Genomic DNA, 15,755 nt, shown 5'->3' with positions numbered 1-15,755 from the left:
GCTCACAAAGCTCTCAAGCCAGAATTGGCAGCCAAAGAGCTGAAATCTTTGAGGACCACTTGGTGGTAGGTTCTGTTTTCACCACCTGCCAGCTTACAGGCAGTGTAGACAGTAGGCGTCGGTGCCGTTTCACAGCTTACCAGCTTACAGGTGGCGTAGACTGTGTAAATCTCTAACCACCTTCTCCAGGGCAGAGCAAGCCTTTCTCCCTGGGAATCTGCAGTCAGGCTGGGGAGACGGCTAAGAACCAGATACGTGCCATTGTGGTAAATGCTACAAGGAAGAGGACAAGAGCCACGTGTCCTGTGTACAGTGGGTGGCAGGAGGGGCCACCCCGAGGAAGTGACGTTTGTGCCGAGGCTGTTCCAAGTCAGACACGCCTACTGTACATGCCTGCAGTTTGGGGGCAGATGTGTATTTGGCGAGTGTGGGAGGAGCAGGTGTTATTTCTCTGTTCTATGTACCAGCGTATCCCAGCACCTGCCCCGTGGATTACTGGGTTTTGGAGATGCTGGGGAGATAAAAAACAATCTATAGCACGTCAATGGGGACCTGACTTCCTGCGTCCCTCTTTAGAGAGTCACTGTGCACGTTGCATGTTAAAAGTTTTCTTTCTTCACGGGGCACCTGGCACAGAGTGTTAAAACGGAGACAGCAAAGAGCACAGGCTTTGGACTTGGACGGCCTCGGGTTCAGATCCTGCCGCACTGCTCCAGCTGTGTGACCTTGAGCAAATTCCCCTCAGTTTCCTCATCTGAAGTGCGGACAGGTGTTACCCAGTGGGGTTGTTGTGTGGGTTCAACGGGAGAGTGGATGTGAAATCCTCAGAGCAGGGCCGGATACAATGATAATTGCCGTCACACTGCCCTTCCCTCTGCACCCTGAGAGAGTGGCTTTCTAGACTCTTCCAGAGGAGGTGAGAGGAAAACCCAGGCCGCCTGGCCTTCTCTTTCTTGCATGCCCCTGGCTGGATCAGACCCCTGTGAGCCCGGACTCCTGAGATCTGGCTCTGAACTTGGAAGAGCTGAGGATGGCGGTCTGGGTGGTGGACGGGTTCTGTGAGTGTTTCCAGCCACTGTTCTAGCCAGACGGGGGACCCCTGAGGAGCCCTGAGACAGGCTTTCCCCTATCAGCACAGGGAGTGGACCATGCAGTTCTGGGTCCCTGGGTGCCCTCTCTTTGGGAGAACGCGGGGGACACGGGTGGGTTCCTCCCTCCAGGACACTGGGTGATTCATCCCCACGGAGACAGAAGGGCAGAATGTTCCTTTGGGACTGCAGAGGACAAAGGGATGTGTCTGTGAGAGCTTTAATTCCTCCATCCAGTCTCAGACCCAGCCTTCTTGGTTTGGGCCAGTGGAGAGAGAGGCCCAGGGCCAGCTGAGGCCTTGTGCGTGTGCGCGGGTGACTTAAGGAGTGGGTCTCAGGCATGGGGAAGGTCACACTTGACTTCCCTCCTCTTCCCCGTGTGGGCAGGTGGACACAGAACTCAGAGGACGGCTGATGGGGGCCAACACCCACATGAGGGCCCAGCAGACGTGGGTTGTAATCCTGGTTCACACTACAAGCTGTGTGCTCTTGGCCGGGGGCTGGGTCACCTCGAATTCTTCATCTGGAAAATGGGTTCGCTCAGCTCACCTGACTCTTGGTGGGCACTTAGCGAATATTATCCCTGTATCTCGGCGACCTTGCCACACCTGTACACCTACACCAGGCCACTTCTAGCTTCTGAGACTGGGTTCTTTATCCTTCCAGATAAGGATAACCACAGCTGATGCCTCTTCTGAGGCCCAGGCTGAAGTCTGCAGTGGTGTGAGGCCGCGGGCCATGGTCACAGCACTTCTGTGGTGCCTCGTGGGGGTGAAGCATTAGTGCTCCGGGGGGCTTGTGCCAACCCTGGGAGACTTCACACCAGTCCTGGGAATTCTGTGGGGAGAGAGCTTGCCGACACCCTCACAGCCAATTAGGGGACAGAGTGGAGCCTGAACCCAAAATAGATTTATGGACTCCCTAGAGAAGCTATGTTTACCATGATCATGCGAGTGTCAGGTCTTTATCCAGCAGATCCTGAGCTGTGCCAGGGCCCGAGGATGTCATAGTAAACAGGACACATCCTGGGTGCCAGCCAGGGCCGGACGTCCCACACTTGCCCCCAAGGTGGGGCTCAGACGCATCATTAACCCCCTGCCCCCGTGTCCCGAGCAGCCCCATCTCGCCAGTGGCTGTATCCCTCACCAGGCTTATCTCCTCTGCTGAGGAACCCGGGGTGGTCAGCTCCCTCCCGTCTTACAGATGGGGCTCCGGGGGCTCAGAGGGCTTGGGGAAGGCAGAGCCTGGATTTGAACCCTGATGCCCCAGGCTGGTGGGGACATTGCCCAGCCTGGCCTATTTTTAGAGGGCGCCTTGTGGGTCAGCTGAGGAGACAATAGAGAATGCGGTCCCCACAGTGAACCATTGTTCCCACGGTGGCTTCAGGGCCAGGGCTCCGCCCAGCAGATGATCTGTGGTCCCCCCTGGGGGCTGGACCATTGCCCCACCGTTTGCGGATTTTTCCAGCGTTTGTATAGGCAGGAGTGAGCAGGCACTCGGAGGAAGAGAGAGGGCTGGGGAGATGGGGGCCTCTGTGCTTTGGTTGGGGGGATAAGGCAGGTAGCCCAGGAGGACCCCTGTGCTGGGGATGGGCCTGGGCACTGAGCACTCACCCTTCCCCCTGAGGTTCCATTGTTCTTCCCATTTCACAGAAGCACGACGGCCACCTGGGAGATGCTTCAGGGGTCTTCAGAGCGGATGCCTGGAAGCCCCAGCATCTCTCAGCTGGGATGGAGAAGGGAGAGGGGTTTTGTTCAAAGCTCAGATACTGAGTTTTCCTGCTCTCAAGGCGGAACCTGAGAATTGGGGTGTATTTATTTTTGAGCCGAGTTCTTCAGATTGGCAACCATTGACCTCAACGGATGGCGGGGTGCTTCCTTGGTCCCCCTTTCCCCTTTTGTCTCTGCTTCTCAGAGTGGCTTCTCTGGCCAGAGAGAGCTGCCACCCGAAGCCCAGTGCTCCCACGACCAAACTAGGAGCTTTCCCCCAACCGCAGTGAGACGCGCGCTGGGTGTCTGCAGGCTGTAATTCCAGCCACACCGTGACTGCGGGTCCCACATGACAGGCTCATCTGTCTGTCTCTCCCCAGGAGCAGGACATCGAGACTTTGCATGGCTCCATTCACGTCACACTGTGTGGGACCCCCAAGGGGAACCGACCCGTCATCCTCACCTACCACGACATTGGCATGAACCGTAAGTTCCGAGGAGCCGCGTGTCCTGGGCGAGCGGGTGTCTGCCAGGGTTGGAGGAGAGGACAGCTAGGAAGGGCGGCTGGCAGGGAGTCTGCCTCATCCTCTTTTGCCGGGACTTCCTGGAGCTGTTCTGGGGAGAACTCTTGCCACAGACTGGACGAGCCCGGAATGCACTGCCTGGGCGCTGGGAGATGCTGGGGACTCAGGAGGCCTCCACCATCAGTCTGTATGACAGTGACTGCCTTTAATGAAGGTCTACGGTGGTTTTTAGTGTTTTCACAGGATTGTGCAAGCTTCAGCACGATCCATTTTAGAACATTTTTATTATTCTGAAAAGAAGTTCTGTCCTCTTATCTATCGCCCCCCAGTCTCCCATACCCCCCAGCCCCGGGCCACCACTAGTCTACTTTCTGTCTCTAAGATCTGCCCATTCTGGGCATATTTTGTGAATGGAATCACACAACGTGTGGTCTTTCGTGACTGGCTTCTTTCGTCATGTTTGCAAGGTACGTCCGCATTGTGCCACGTATCAGTACTTTATCCTCTTTTGCTGACTGATGCTCCATTGTACGGATACACCGCGTTCTGTGTGTCTGTCCTCGTTTAATGGGCATTTGGATTTCCCACCTCTCGACTCTTCTGAATACCGCTGCTATGGATGTTTAGATCGCGAATTCTTAAGATGACCAGGAAGTGTTCCCAAATGTGGGCTTTTCACAAATGGGGCTGGAACAAGATCTACTTAGTATTGCAGTTACACAGAACAGAAACGCTTCTGTGATGATTCAGAGGCGCTTGTGGCCCTTCCTGGTCCAGCGCGTATTACGAGCTGGATGCTTGCTCGATTTTTGATTAACAGATGGACTGAATGACGTTGTTTTTCCAACAGCTTATTAATACCTCGAGGCTACGAAGGATGTCAGTCACTGAAAACCATTTTTCTCCTTCACTCTCACTTCTCTTTTCTCTCTCCTTTCCCCCCATATGCCCCCTTGTAACCATCATGTACCAAATCCGATGCTGGGTACTTTGATATATACCACCTTATTCCACCGACTCTGATGAGGATACGGAATTGCATTCGGTGGTGTTACTCCTCCATTGTTAGGGTACAGTGAGCGCTGTAACAACAGACCCAAGGCCTCTGTGGCTTAACGTGATACATGTTTAGTTCTCACTCCTGTAACAACTCAGTGGACATTCTGTGGGACACCTTCCATGTGGTGATTCAGGGACCCAGGCTCTTTCTAGCTGTGACTCCACCGTCCCCTGGAGCCTCTGAGGCTTCTGTTGGCTCCTCCACACCTGGCAGTCACGAAAGAAAGAGGAGAGAAACCTAGAGGATTGGGTGGCAGGTGTTATGAGGAAATGGGGAGCCTCACATGCTATTGGCTAGAATCTGATCACACGACTGCCTCTGATTGCAAGGGAGGCTGGGAAATGTAGTCCAGAAGTGTGTCCTGGAAGAAAAGGGAAGTGTTTCGGTGAGCAGCTGGCCATCTTTGCCTCAGCGATTAGGAGGCTCGTCCAAGCCCACGTAAGAGTGGTCCTCCTTGTTTGAACATCCTGTGTGCCCTGGCCAGTATCCCTGAGGTGAGGATTTAGAACACCTAGAGAGAAAGAGAGTGTCAGTGGGGCAACCCCACCTCATACGAGGACTGTCACGGCCACGACTGTTGGGGGAAGAAGCAGGAGCTGGAATGGGATCCCCTCCCAGCGCTGCCTGGAAGTTTATGTCATCCACCAGCATAGGCAGGAGAGTTTACTGACCGTCTCCACTTCCACACCCACTCCCTTGCCTCATGACTTATTCTTGCCTTTTATCACCAGAGGAAAGTGGGAAAGAAAATGTAGCCATTCTTTCTTGAAAGTTCCTTCCCCCTGCTGTGGAGGCATGAAACCAACAGAATGAATACAGACTTTATTCTCTCCTAACTTCTTCCTCTTCTCTCTCCCGTGCCTGTTCTCCAGACAAAACCTGCTATAACCCCCTCTTCAACTCCGAGGACATGCAGGAGATCACCCAGCACTTTGCTGTCTGCCACGTGGACGCCCCCGGCCAGCAGGACAGTGCGGCATCCTTTCCCACGGGGTAAGAGGAGGGAGCCTCGGGCCCCAGGACAGGGAAAGGAGAGCCCTGCAGGGTGGGAACAGATGGTGGGAGGAGGCATTAGTCAGGCTTTTAAGGTTTCTTTTTTAATTGTAATACAATATATATAAGCTAAATTTTACTGTTTTTAACCATTTGTAAGTGTATGGTTCACTGACATTAAATACATTCACACTGTGTTGTAGCCATCACCACCATTATCTCCAGGACCTTTTAATTAGCCTAAACGGAACCCCCATAACCATCAATCAATAGCTCCCCGACCTTCACCCCTCCAGACACCCTGTCCCCACCCCACCACAGCAGCCCAGCTAGTCGGGCTTTTTACTAGGGGTACATGGCCCGGACAGGACTAAAGTGGAAGAGGGTCTTGACAAGAAGAAATAGTTAGGAGAAAGATCTAGAAGGTTGGGAAGAAAAATAGAGACCATAATTGGAAATGATATTGATGAAGTACGTCCTGTGGGCCAGACTTAATCATCTTTATTTACAAATGTCATTTGTGTTTAATCCTTACATGGCTGGTGCTGGTAGCTCCATTCTCTAGATGGAAAAACTGAGGCATGGAGGGGTTAACTGCTTTGCTCAAGCTCGCGCAGCTGGTTTCATTGCGGGGGCGGGTGTCGGGTTTGAGCCCAGTCTGCTGGCTCTAAGACTCCAACTCTCTTTGGAACATCAGGCTGCCTTGGTCCCGGGTGTCTACACTGCCTGCTCCTCCCCAGTGCGTGGCTGATGTGGACTTTCAGCTCTCGTTGTGAGGCTGGGGGCAAGCTTACCGAGGGCACTGGACAGTCAGGGTCACATGGGGGTGGCAGACCTCTCGGAGGCCCCTCACCGTGCTGTGATCCAACCAAGGTGGGACCAGGTTCTTGGGTTTAAAGTCTGTCAAAGAGGCCTTCTCGGTAGCACAAAGAGATCTTTTTTGTTAGTGTTCTGAATCATCCTTAATCATTAATCTTTATCAGAGAGGAAGGGAAGGGATGCCCAGACACACGTTAAAAGAGTTCAAAGCTTCTTAATACAGCAGCAGATTAAGCGTCTGTCAGTATATCCATCTTTGTTTGGACAAATGTTTGAAAGACTTGGGGTGACCCAGTGACTCTCAGCTCTCCACGGGGAGATTTTAAAACTATTCTGAAACCTGGGTCCTGCTCGCGGAAATTTTCATTCCCTTGACCCGGAGGCCAAGGCGCAGGCTATTTGTTCCCCTAAGTTACCAGGCGATTCCAGCGTGTGGCTGGTGGGACCCACTGTCTGAGCGGGGCCCGGCGTGGTCAGGGGTCTCCTGGGCCCTCCAGGGTGCACGCCCCCATCCTGAGGCTGAGACGGCAAAGCAGGGATGGGGCCCCTGGCCGGGTCACTCCCGGCTCTGGAGTCAGCTTTCTACACATGGGGCCTCGTGGGTAGAACCCTGTTGCCTGCTGGCTGTGTACCCACCCCTCAAGAACAGTGAGGAAAGAAGCTGTGGAGTTAGGTGTCTCCCCAACTCTCACCGTTTGGGGGCTGCTGGCTCCAAACCGAGCCGTGGCCATTTCAGAAAGACAACGGCTTCGTCGATGCGTAGCCCCGCCAACCGGGGCCTTCCTGGCTCTCTCCCTTTTGCACATGCTGGTCCCCCAGCCTAGAACGTTCCCTACACTCTTCAGTCCTCAAGCTCTCCCCAGCCCACGTCCCCTTCAATGGCACGTCTTCCAAGAAGCCCTCCACTTGGGCAGAACAGATCTCGCTGCTTCAGCCTCCCGCTCTCAGCACCTTCCCCTCCCCGGTGGTCGCCACCGTCATGAGTTACGCGTATTTGTTTCTGCTGACTTGCCCCCCGGCTCCTGCACGGGACCGTGTCTGCTCTGCTCACGTGGGTTCCCGTTGCCTCGCCAGGAGCCTGGCATGAGAAAGGCCCAACAGCTCCTCTGTTGAAGGGACTCCCTCCTGCCTGCCTGAGCCCCGAAGTCGGCGTTGTGGAATGCCTTCTAGTGGGCGTCAACCCCCCTCCCCCCAGCACCTAGACCGAGTGGGTCTTGTGGGGCATCTTGACGGTTCCCCCAGGGACCTGCCTCCAGGATCACGGGACATTCGGAGGAGCTGGCTCCTAACACAGCGTGCCGTGTGGACTCGCTTTCCATAAAACGGGCCAGACTCCCTGATGACAGCCAAGACCTTGGTGAAAAAGACAAATCTTCAAGTTCCTTCCAGGAAGATGGGAAAGAAAATGTGTGGGAACTCTGGCTAGGGTTGTAGGCACCTGGCCGGGCAAAGGCTCTAGGGCTTCCTTCTGGAAATTCGAGGGAGGTGAGCATACACTTGCTTCTGGGGAGGCAGAGGGCACAGCATGTGCAAAGGCTAAGAGGAGAGCCAGTCTAGAAATGGTAGGTAATCTGGAAGGAGCACCTGCTGGCCGAGAAGGATCCAGCCTGGGAGGCGGCCTCTGCTGGCCCCATTGGAAAGGTGGGCACAGTGGGAACAGGAGACCCTTTCCAGGCCCTGCTAAGGAGGGGATGATGGGAAACTTGCTTCCTGCCAAGGGGAAGCCCTCGCCTTAATGTACAGACCCAGGCAGCCTGCAGGCTCCCTGGTCACCCAGTGTGAGTCCTCCCCACTGGCACCCTCCTCCCTACCTGCTGTCATGGGCCAGTTTTGAACAGAGAGGAGCTCCCCCAGCCCTCTGTTAACAGGAGGAGGGGTCCCGGAAGATGTGCGAGTCGAGGCATCCCTGTGCCTTAAAATCGCCCTGGGTATCCGTTTCCCGAAGCCACTGTGTCCAGCCAATCAGGGTGGCTTGCCTTCTCTGCCTTGTCTCCCAGGCTTCTTCTCAAGCATCTCTTGGGGAGAGGAGATGAGAGGGAGGGGCTTCCCCAAGGTCAGGAGGGCTTCACGGGAGGGCTGCCAGGAGGCCTCCTTTGGGAAGGTAAGTGAGTACATGGGCCTTGAAATCCTGAGAGCTCCAAATCCCTGCTTGTCTGCGAAGCCAAGTCACTTATCTCTTAGCCTTAATGATATTCACAATCTTTATATGAGGGAAATCATAGCAACCTCACAGACTAGTTGTAAAGATTAAATGAGCTTACAATGCTCATCAAACGCTTGTTGTGGGACCTGGAACATAGGAAGTGGTTTGTAAAGGGTCACTTTACAAAGTAAAAGGTGGGGGAATTGGCCTGGAGAGCATCCTTGCTCAGAGGAGCAGGCTGTGTACGCGGTGGGGTGCTCGGAATGGGGGCCACGGGCGGGGACTAGACTGGGGAGTCTGGGTGCACGGGGCGGTTTGTTGCACGGTCTCCGCCTATCAAGTGTGTTTTCGTTTGCACTGTTCATTTCCGCTGAGGTCCCGGCTTTTGTTAACTGCCTCTGCATGGCCTCTCCCAAGGTACGTGTACCCCTCCATGGACCAGCTGGCGGAAATGCTGCCCGGAGTCCTTCACCAGTTTGGGTAAGAGTGAGGGATCCACTCCCCCACCAGCCTGCAGAGAAGGGTGATCTCTAGCTTCTGCCTCTCCTGGGGTCTTGATCTGGCCCCAGCACTGAAATCTAGGTTAATGCTTAAAGATCAGGGAAGAAATCAGCTTGTTATACTCTGCAGACACTGTTTTTCATGCAGTCTCTTTACTCCCATCTGCCTCTTGCAAGTTGGGCTTTTCTCCTTGAGTCAAAATCCATCACCCGATGACAGCCACTCCACCCATCCTTTCCTAGCCTCTCTTCTTTTATTGCTTTCTCTTTCCCATGGAACATTCTGGAATAGGGTTGCCTGAACCCTTAACGTCTCCCTCCAGGCCTTTATTTCTTCAGGGCTCAAGGAAACCTCTTAATGGAGCCTTTTGTACGATGAGAACACCTCCATGTTCTTGCCCAATTCATTTTCATTCCAAGTTTTAGAATCCAAAATAAAGCTGGAGAGCGGGAAGAAGCAGTTTGGTAAATAGGCCTTCCCGGAAATGACAGCGGGGCTGTCAGAGCCCGGCCGCGGTCGGGCGAGGAGTGAGGGAAAGGCATGAGTCTTTCCAAGGTCATGGTCTTCTGTCCAGACATAAAGCATGATGCATTGCAGGTCCTGCAGGGCACGTATGGCAGCGCGGTCCCACTTTGTCTAGCCTGCCAGCCACCCTCAGCGATGCCCACAGCACACCCTTGGGGAGATGAGGTTCCTCAGGGCAAGGGGCGGGGAAGGTTTTCAAAGGGCGCTTCCCATCGCTCACTCCTTCTGGGACATGAACTTTTATTTCTCCTTCCAGACTGAAAAGCATCATTGGCATGGGAACCGGAGCGGGTGCCTACATCCTCACTCGATTTGCTGTGAGTTCTTTCATTAAAAAAAAAAAAAACAACTCTCTCTCTCTGTATATATGCACAATATATATATATGTTTTAAAGAAAATTAATTCAAGATTAAGGAAGAAAATTAGAAAAGCACCAAAAAAAAACTCCCCAAAGGGAAAAAGAAATGAGCCATAATTCCATTTCCCAGAGGAGAGCCACAGTGCTCTTCGGGGTGTGTGCTCCAGAGTTACATATGCACATGGGGCGTGTGGGTGTGCACTCATGTACACACCAGCAGCTCTTCCCCTTCGCTGAAATGCCGCACGAGACATGTGCTTTTATCATCATCTTCGCTCGGTTCGCGGTGATTGTGGCCGGGTCCTCATGTCACTGAGTACTCTACTGGGCTACTTCTGTGACAGCTGCACAGGTTTTGTAGTCAGGGAACTCTTGGACCCTGACTAAGTCTAAGCTAATCAGAGATGTATGTGCTCACATGACAGATGCCACTTACATTGCTAGGGGTCCCGGTCAGGTGCTGCTGGGTCCTTTGGAGCCTTACCAAACAGTTGTTTCAAAATGCAGTGATGCTCATTTTTTTCAACCGTATGTAATCTGATGGGCTATTATTTGCTGGACTTTGCTAGAGGTTAGGCATGCTGGCACGAATACAAAATGGTCTGGCTGTCTAGGCTCTGAGCAGATAAAATAAGGTCTCAACTGTATCTTAGGTCTCTGTCTCCATATCTCTGAGAAGTAATAGAATTCTTACTGATTACTGAAGAGCTGATTAGCTTGTCTGATTTATGAGGGCCATGGTATGTTGTACCCATTTCACAGCTAGGGAAGCTGAGGGGCAGCAGCGTGAAGTGACTTGTCCCACGTAGGTCTGCCAAGCACATGTGCTCCTACTTCTCCTATGGTTTCCTCTTTCCCTTCTCTCAGGAACCCCATTTAGTGTCTACTAAGCTGGAACCTCAGTTTTGGAAGGGGGGCAGTGTCGAGAGCAGCAGCCTGCTCTGGGGGTCTACACGGGTCCTCTTCTGGTACTTTTCTCAGTCTTTGGTTTGACTTTAAAGTTCACAGTCTCTCAGATGGCTAGGTTGTCTCTCTCACTTCGTGTCTCCAATTGCAGCTGAACAACCCCGAGATGGTGGAGGGCCTCGTCCTCATTAACGTGAACCCTTGTGCGGAAGGCTGGATGGACTGGGCCGCCTCCAAGGTGAGGCTGGGGGCCTGGGTCGGGCAAGGGGTGTCCCAGTCTGCAGAGGGGCAGGTGTGCCTGACTCTGCCTGGAGCACAAAATGCAAGAGACCTCTCCTAGCCCCACCCCTTCACCACCCCCAGCAAAGAAGGCAGCTTTCCTCCGCTTGGCTTTGAGTAGTGAACATGACCTCAGCCATGTGCCGTTCAGATTTCGATAGGACACTGCTGTCCAAGCCAGCAATACCAGTGGGACATGGGTCCCGAGCCAGCTTTGATAAGGACAGCCTGGGGACTTAGCATATGTTGGGCTTAGATCAAGATGCTGAGAATAAAAAGATGAACAAGACAGATGCCTGTCACCCCAGTCACCTACATATTATTAATGAAAAAGAAATAACGTATCTGGTACTGATTCTATGCCACTTAACTTTACGATAATAATAATTAGCTAACAAGTGTTGAATGTTTATCGAGTTCTCTTTCTACTCTCCGTGGCTATACCTTCATGACCTCATTCAATCCTCAATCACTCCAGGAGTGGGGATCGTTAAAACCATTTTACAGAGGAGGAGACTGAGGGTCGCAGGGGTTAGGAAGCTGTCTAGGGTCGCACAGAGCCAGGCAGGGGGAGAACTGGGGCCAAACAAGATCCCTTGGACTCTGTGGTGCTTGGAATCACCTCTGAGCTGGGCTCACCGCCGGCCCCGTCTCTCCATCAGCAGGTGTCAGATGCCCGCCGAGACCCAAGCACTGCAGGTCTGGGAATGCAGAGCTAGCAGGACACATCCCTGGCTGGGGAAAGGGCCCGAGCTGTCTCAGGAAGCTGTGCTCTGGCTGGGTTCCTTGTTTATCTTTTAAAAAGATGATTGTTTTTTTTCATAAAGGCCCCAGTATTTGCCAAGGAGAGGGGGAAACCATTCCAACTCTAACAGGACAGACTTTCAAGCCGGGGTGATCCTGGCTTCTCATTTTGAAAGTGTGTTTTTGCCAAGTTTGGGACGGCTCTTGGGGACAGGGGGTTTGAAGGGGTCTCCCTCCCCCTGCTTCCCACCCCATCCTGGCCACTGTGATATTTCATTCCTTCCTGGAACGTTCCGCCAGGATGAAGGAGCCCTTTCCTCCCACCGGCGTGATATTCAGAAGCGGAACACACTCCCTGGTTGTTTTTTTTTTTCCAGCAAAGGCAATGGCACTGCAGTTGGCCAGTTTGGCTTCTTGGTAGCTGTTCTGAGCCAAACGTGGGGGCTGGGATGTTGACCACTGGCTAAAGTGGAACCCGAGGGCTGTTTGGGGGTTTTTAGTATTTGCACCGTATCCTTCCTTTCCAGCCCCAGCCCTGGAAGAGGAAGACCTCTCTTGGGGATCTAGTGTGTGTCAGGCACTGGGGTCTTATCCTGTGACATGTGTAGTTGCCATGTGTAACCCTCACCTTGGCCTTGTGACTCTGAAGCTCCTGGCATCCTGGTTACAGATGAGAGGTCTGAGGTCCAGTGGCTCCGCTACCCTTCCAGGGCCACACAGCTAGGAGGTGGCAGATGGGTCAGCCTAGGTCCCCCAGGTCTAGAGCTTCTCTCGCCTATGGGTTCCTGCCTGACGCTGAAGTTGGCCAACACACATTTATGGGGCTTCTGCTGTATGCCTAGCATTTACAGAGCTCTCACTGTGTACCTAGCATTTATGGAGCTTCTCCTGCACAGCTAGCATTTATGGAGCTCCTGCTGTATGCCTAGCATTTATGGAGCTCCTGCTGTATACCTAGCATTGTCAGTAGGAGCAGGTAGAGAAGAGAAGGTCAGTATATTCAGAGAGAGGAAACTGGCTTAAGAGGGAAAATCTAGAGGGTGATATAGTTTGAGGTAAGCAGATGCTGGCATGTAGACTGGGAGCTCAGTGTGTGTTTAGAAGTCCTTTACCGAGGACTTGGTGAACTGAGGCCTGACAAGAGCTGGGAGTACGTGGGGTCTTTGTTCAGATGCATTTTCTCCGCATCTCCTGTGCCCCGGGCTCTGAGAGTAAGGAATCGATGACCCTGCCTTCCAGGGCCCCAGATTCAGTAAGTGAGTAACTGGAGACAGGTAAGCGCCTTCCCATCAAAGGGGCGTCCTCAGACCTGAGTGCCAGGGAGCCCACGCTGCTGCTCTGCCCCCAGGGCAGTGGGATTGGCCCGACCTTGTCCGGCTACTAGAACGCCGGCTTTCTAATCCCTGTTTCTGTCCTCCCAGATCTCCGGATGGACCCAAGCCCTTCCAGACATGGTGATGTCTCACCTCTTCGGGAAGGTGAGCAGCGTGGCCTGTCGTTGTGTTGTTCAGTCGTGTACTGCCAGGCATGTAGAGCGCAGAGACGGCCCAGGCACAGCGAGGGGCCGCTCCGTCTGGCCCTCCTGAAATAGCCCGTCGTTACTCATTCACAGTCGTCACGCCATTCCTTCTCTCTTGCTCTCCCTGTAACAGAAGTCTTTTTTTAACAGCTTTGTTGAAGTGCAGTACACTGCACGTATTGAAATTTGACAAATTTGACAAATTTTGACGTTCTTAAAACCATCACTGAAGCCATCACAGATGACTAACGAAATACCGTGACCCCCAGAACTTGCCCTGTGGCGCTTGGTAATCCTTCTCTCCTCCTCGGGTAACCTCTGATCTGCTTTGGGTCACTGTAGATTCATCTGCATTTCCTAGATTTCTATGTAAACAGTATCAGTACGTGCTCTTTTATTTTTAAATCTGACTTCTTTCACTCAGCGTTAAAGTATTTTGCGATCCATCCATGTCATTGGGCGAATCAAGAGTGCGTCCCTTTGTAGTGCTGAGTGGTGTTCTATGGTATGGGTGTACCAGAGGCTGCTTCTCCGTTCACCTGTTGATGGACATTTGGGTTCTTTCCAGTTCTGGGCTATAACAAAGCCTACAGCAAACACATCCATGGAATTTGCTGTGCGTCGGCCTTGGTCCTAAGGACTCTATGACCCGTATGAGGAGGACCTTTTATTCCTAGTTATGGATCTGTTTTTTTCCCCAGTTGTACATGGGGAAGCTGAGACCAGAGAGGTTGAGTGAGCTGTGTGAGGTCTCACAGCCAGCGAGAGGGGCTGGGATTGGAACCTACGAGTCTCGCTCCAGTGTGGGTTCCGGTAACCATCTGTGCCTCTGCTGGTGCCTGGCTCTCAGGCGGGTTGTGGTGCACTTATCCCCACTGAGCATGGGCTGAACCAAGCCCCTGGCAGCACGCGAGTGGTGTGTGGTTCTGCCCTGCCACCCGGCCAGCGTGGCCCCTGACTCTGGCTTTGTACCTCCTGCTGGGCTGGAGGATGTACTGCCCTGATGCAGGGGGTCTGACGTGGCCTTCAAGTTGCCCAACTTGAGGTGACTTGTCTGTTCACTGTGTGTGGCCTACACACCACTGTTTGCTCCTTAGCTGAAGAGTGACCGTCTGGCGTGTGACCATATGACACCCAGGGAAGCAGAGGTTTTGCTGGGCTGCTGAAGTGTGCACTGTGTTTGGTCCTTGTATTAGTTTCCTGTGGCTGTTGTAACAAAGGACCACAAACTGGGTGGCTTAAAACAACCGAAATATATCCTCTCTCAGTTCTGGGGGCAGAAATCTGAAACCGAGTGCTGGCCGCGCCGCACTCCTCCCGTGGTCCTAGGGGAGGAACCTTCCTTGCTTCTTCCGGCTTCTGGTAGCCTCAGCCTTCCTCGGCTTGTGGTGTCTCACTCCAGTCTCTGCCTCCATCTTTGCGCGCTTTCTCTGTGTCTGTTTCAAATCTCCTTCTGTCTTACAAGGACACTTGTCACTGGATTTAGAACCTACCGGCATAAGGCAGGATGACCTCATCTCTGGATCCTTAACTTAAATTACGTCTGCAAAGACCGTTTTTCCAAATAACGTTCGCAGAGTCCAGGAATTTGATGTGAAACATGTCCTTGGGGCCACCTTGTAGCCTACTAGAGTCCCCTTTCCTTTCTCATGCTTCCTTTCACAGTTTGCAATACATTTTCTCCACCCTGAGTGTATAATCTGAATCTGACAGCAATATGGGAAAGATCAGAGCCAGCATCTGTGTTTTCCTGGAAGAGGGGTGTCAAGTATAGAGTAAGAACTTTGCCTGACTGTACCCCAAATTACCTGGGGTATATGTTGGTACCCCCGAGTTGCCGCAGCTGTGTTTCAATCTGTAACCCCAGCACAATTCCTCGGACTATTTTTTTCCTGATGTTTTTTGGGGAAAAGCTGGTCTCTTTGTTGCTTCAGTGACCGTGGACTGTCTTGACACAGCTCAGGGAGACACTGGGCCCCCTTTTCTCCCTCTCGCTCCTGATCTGGTTGTTGTCAATCACATCAGGCCCTTTCATGAAAACTGTAGCATCCGCTGTTGCACAAATGAGAAACAGAGCAAGCTCATAACTTGTTTGTTTGTCCCAACTCACATTCAAAAAGGAACCAGGGAGAGGGAAGGCTGAGGCCAGCCTTCTGCAAAGGTCTGGTTGGCCCTCCTGGAAATCAACATTGCCCTTCATTCCGGCAACTTCCTGTTGCATGAGTTGGTTTTGTTTTGCAAACATGAAAAGCTTCTTTTCACCTCTCCCCATTAAAAAGAAAATAATAGTAATTGCTAACAGTCGCCTCCATGCTTACTCTTGACAGTGGGCTTTCCAGAGTGGCCAACCTCTGATAAATCCTACAGTTTGATGAAGGCGGGTAATGTCATCCCCACTCTTTTTTTTAAAAGGGAGCTGAGGCTCAGAGAGGTGAAGCACTCGCCCAATTAAGGGGCAGTGACGGAGCCGAGAGGACCGACTCCAGATCAAAACTCCTGAAGTCTGAGCCCAGCAGGGCGTGCTAGCCCCCCCAGCTTTGCGTTCCCTCCGCTCCCAGCTGATATCCAGACATCAGTCTGCATCTG

General features: G+C 52.8%; 1 protein-coding gene across 2 annotated transcripts in view; it reads left to right on the top strand.

The window, feature by feature from the left end:
* Positions 1–15,755, top strand: part of NDRG1 (N-myc downstream regulated 1) — a 54,603-nt gene that overhangs the window by 26,032 nt on the left and 12,816 nt on the right. Inside the window, exons 1-7 of one of the 2 annotated variants that reach the window (XM_060287679.2) lie at positions 2,585–2,644; positions 3,178–3,283; positions 5,254–5,374; positions 8,754–8,816; positions 9,619–9,679; positions 10,779–10,865; positions 13,072–13,128. In XM_060287679.2, the coding sequence (XP_060143662.1) occupies positions 3,277–3,283; positions 5,254–5,374; positions 8,754–8,816; positions 9,619–9,679; positions 10,779–10,865; positions 13,072–13,128 (396 nt within the window). In that variant the 5' untranslated portion in view covers positions 2,585–2,644; positions 3,178–3,276. Of the gene's footprint in view, positions 1–2,584; positions 2,645–3,177; positions 3,284–5,253; positions 5,375–8,753; positions 8,817–9,618; positions 9,680–10,778; positions 10,866–13,071; positions 13,129–15,755 lie in introns of those variants that run through there. The other variant, XM_030875867.3, reaches the window with a different exon arrangement.

This window comes from Globicephala melas, chromosome 17, assembly GCF_963455315.2.
Source record: "Globicephala melas chromosome 17, mGloMel1.2, whole genome shotgun sequence".
NCBI classification, from domain to species: domain Eukaryota; kingdom Metazoa; phylum Chordata; class Mammalia; order Artiodactyla; family Delphinidae; genus Globicephala; species Globicephala melas.
This window is presented reverse-complemented; position numbering and strand designations above follow the sequence as displayed.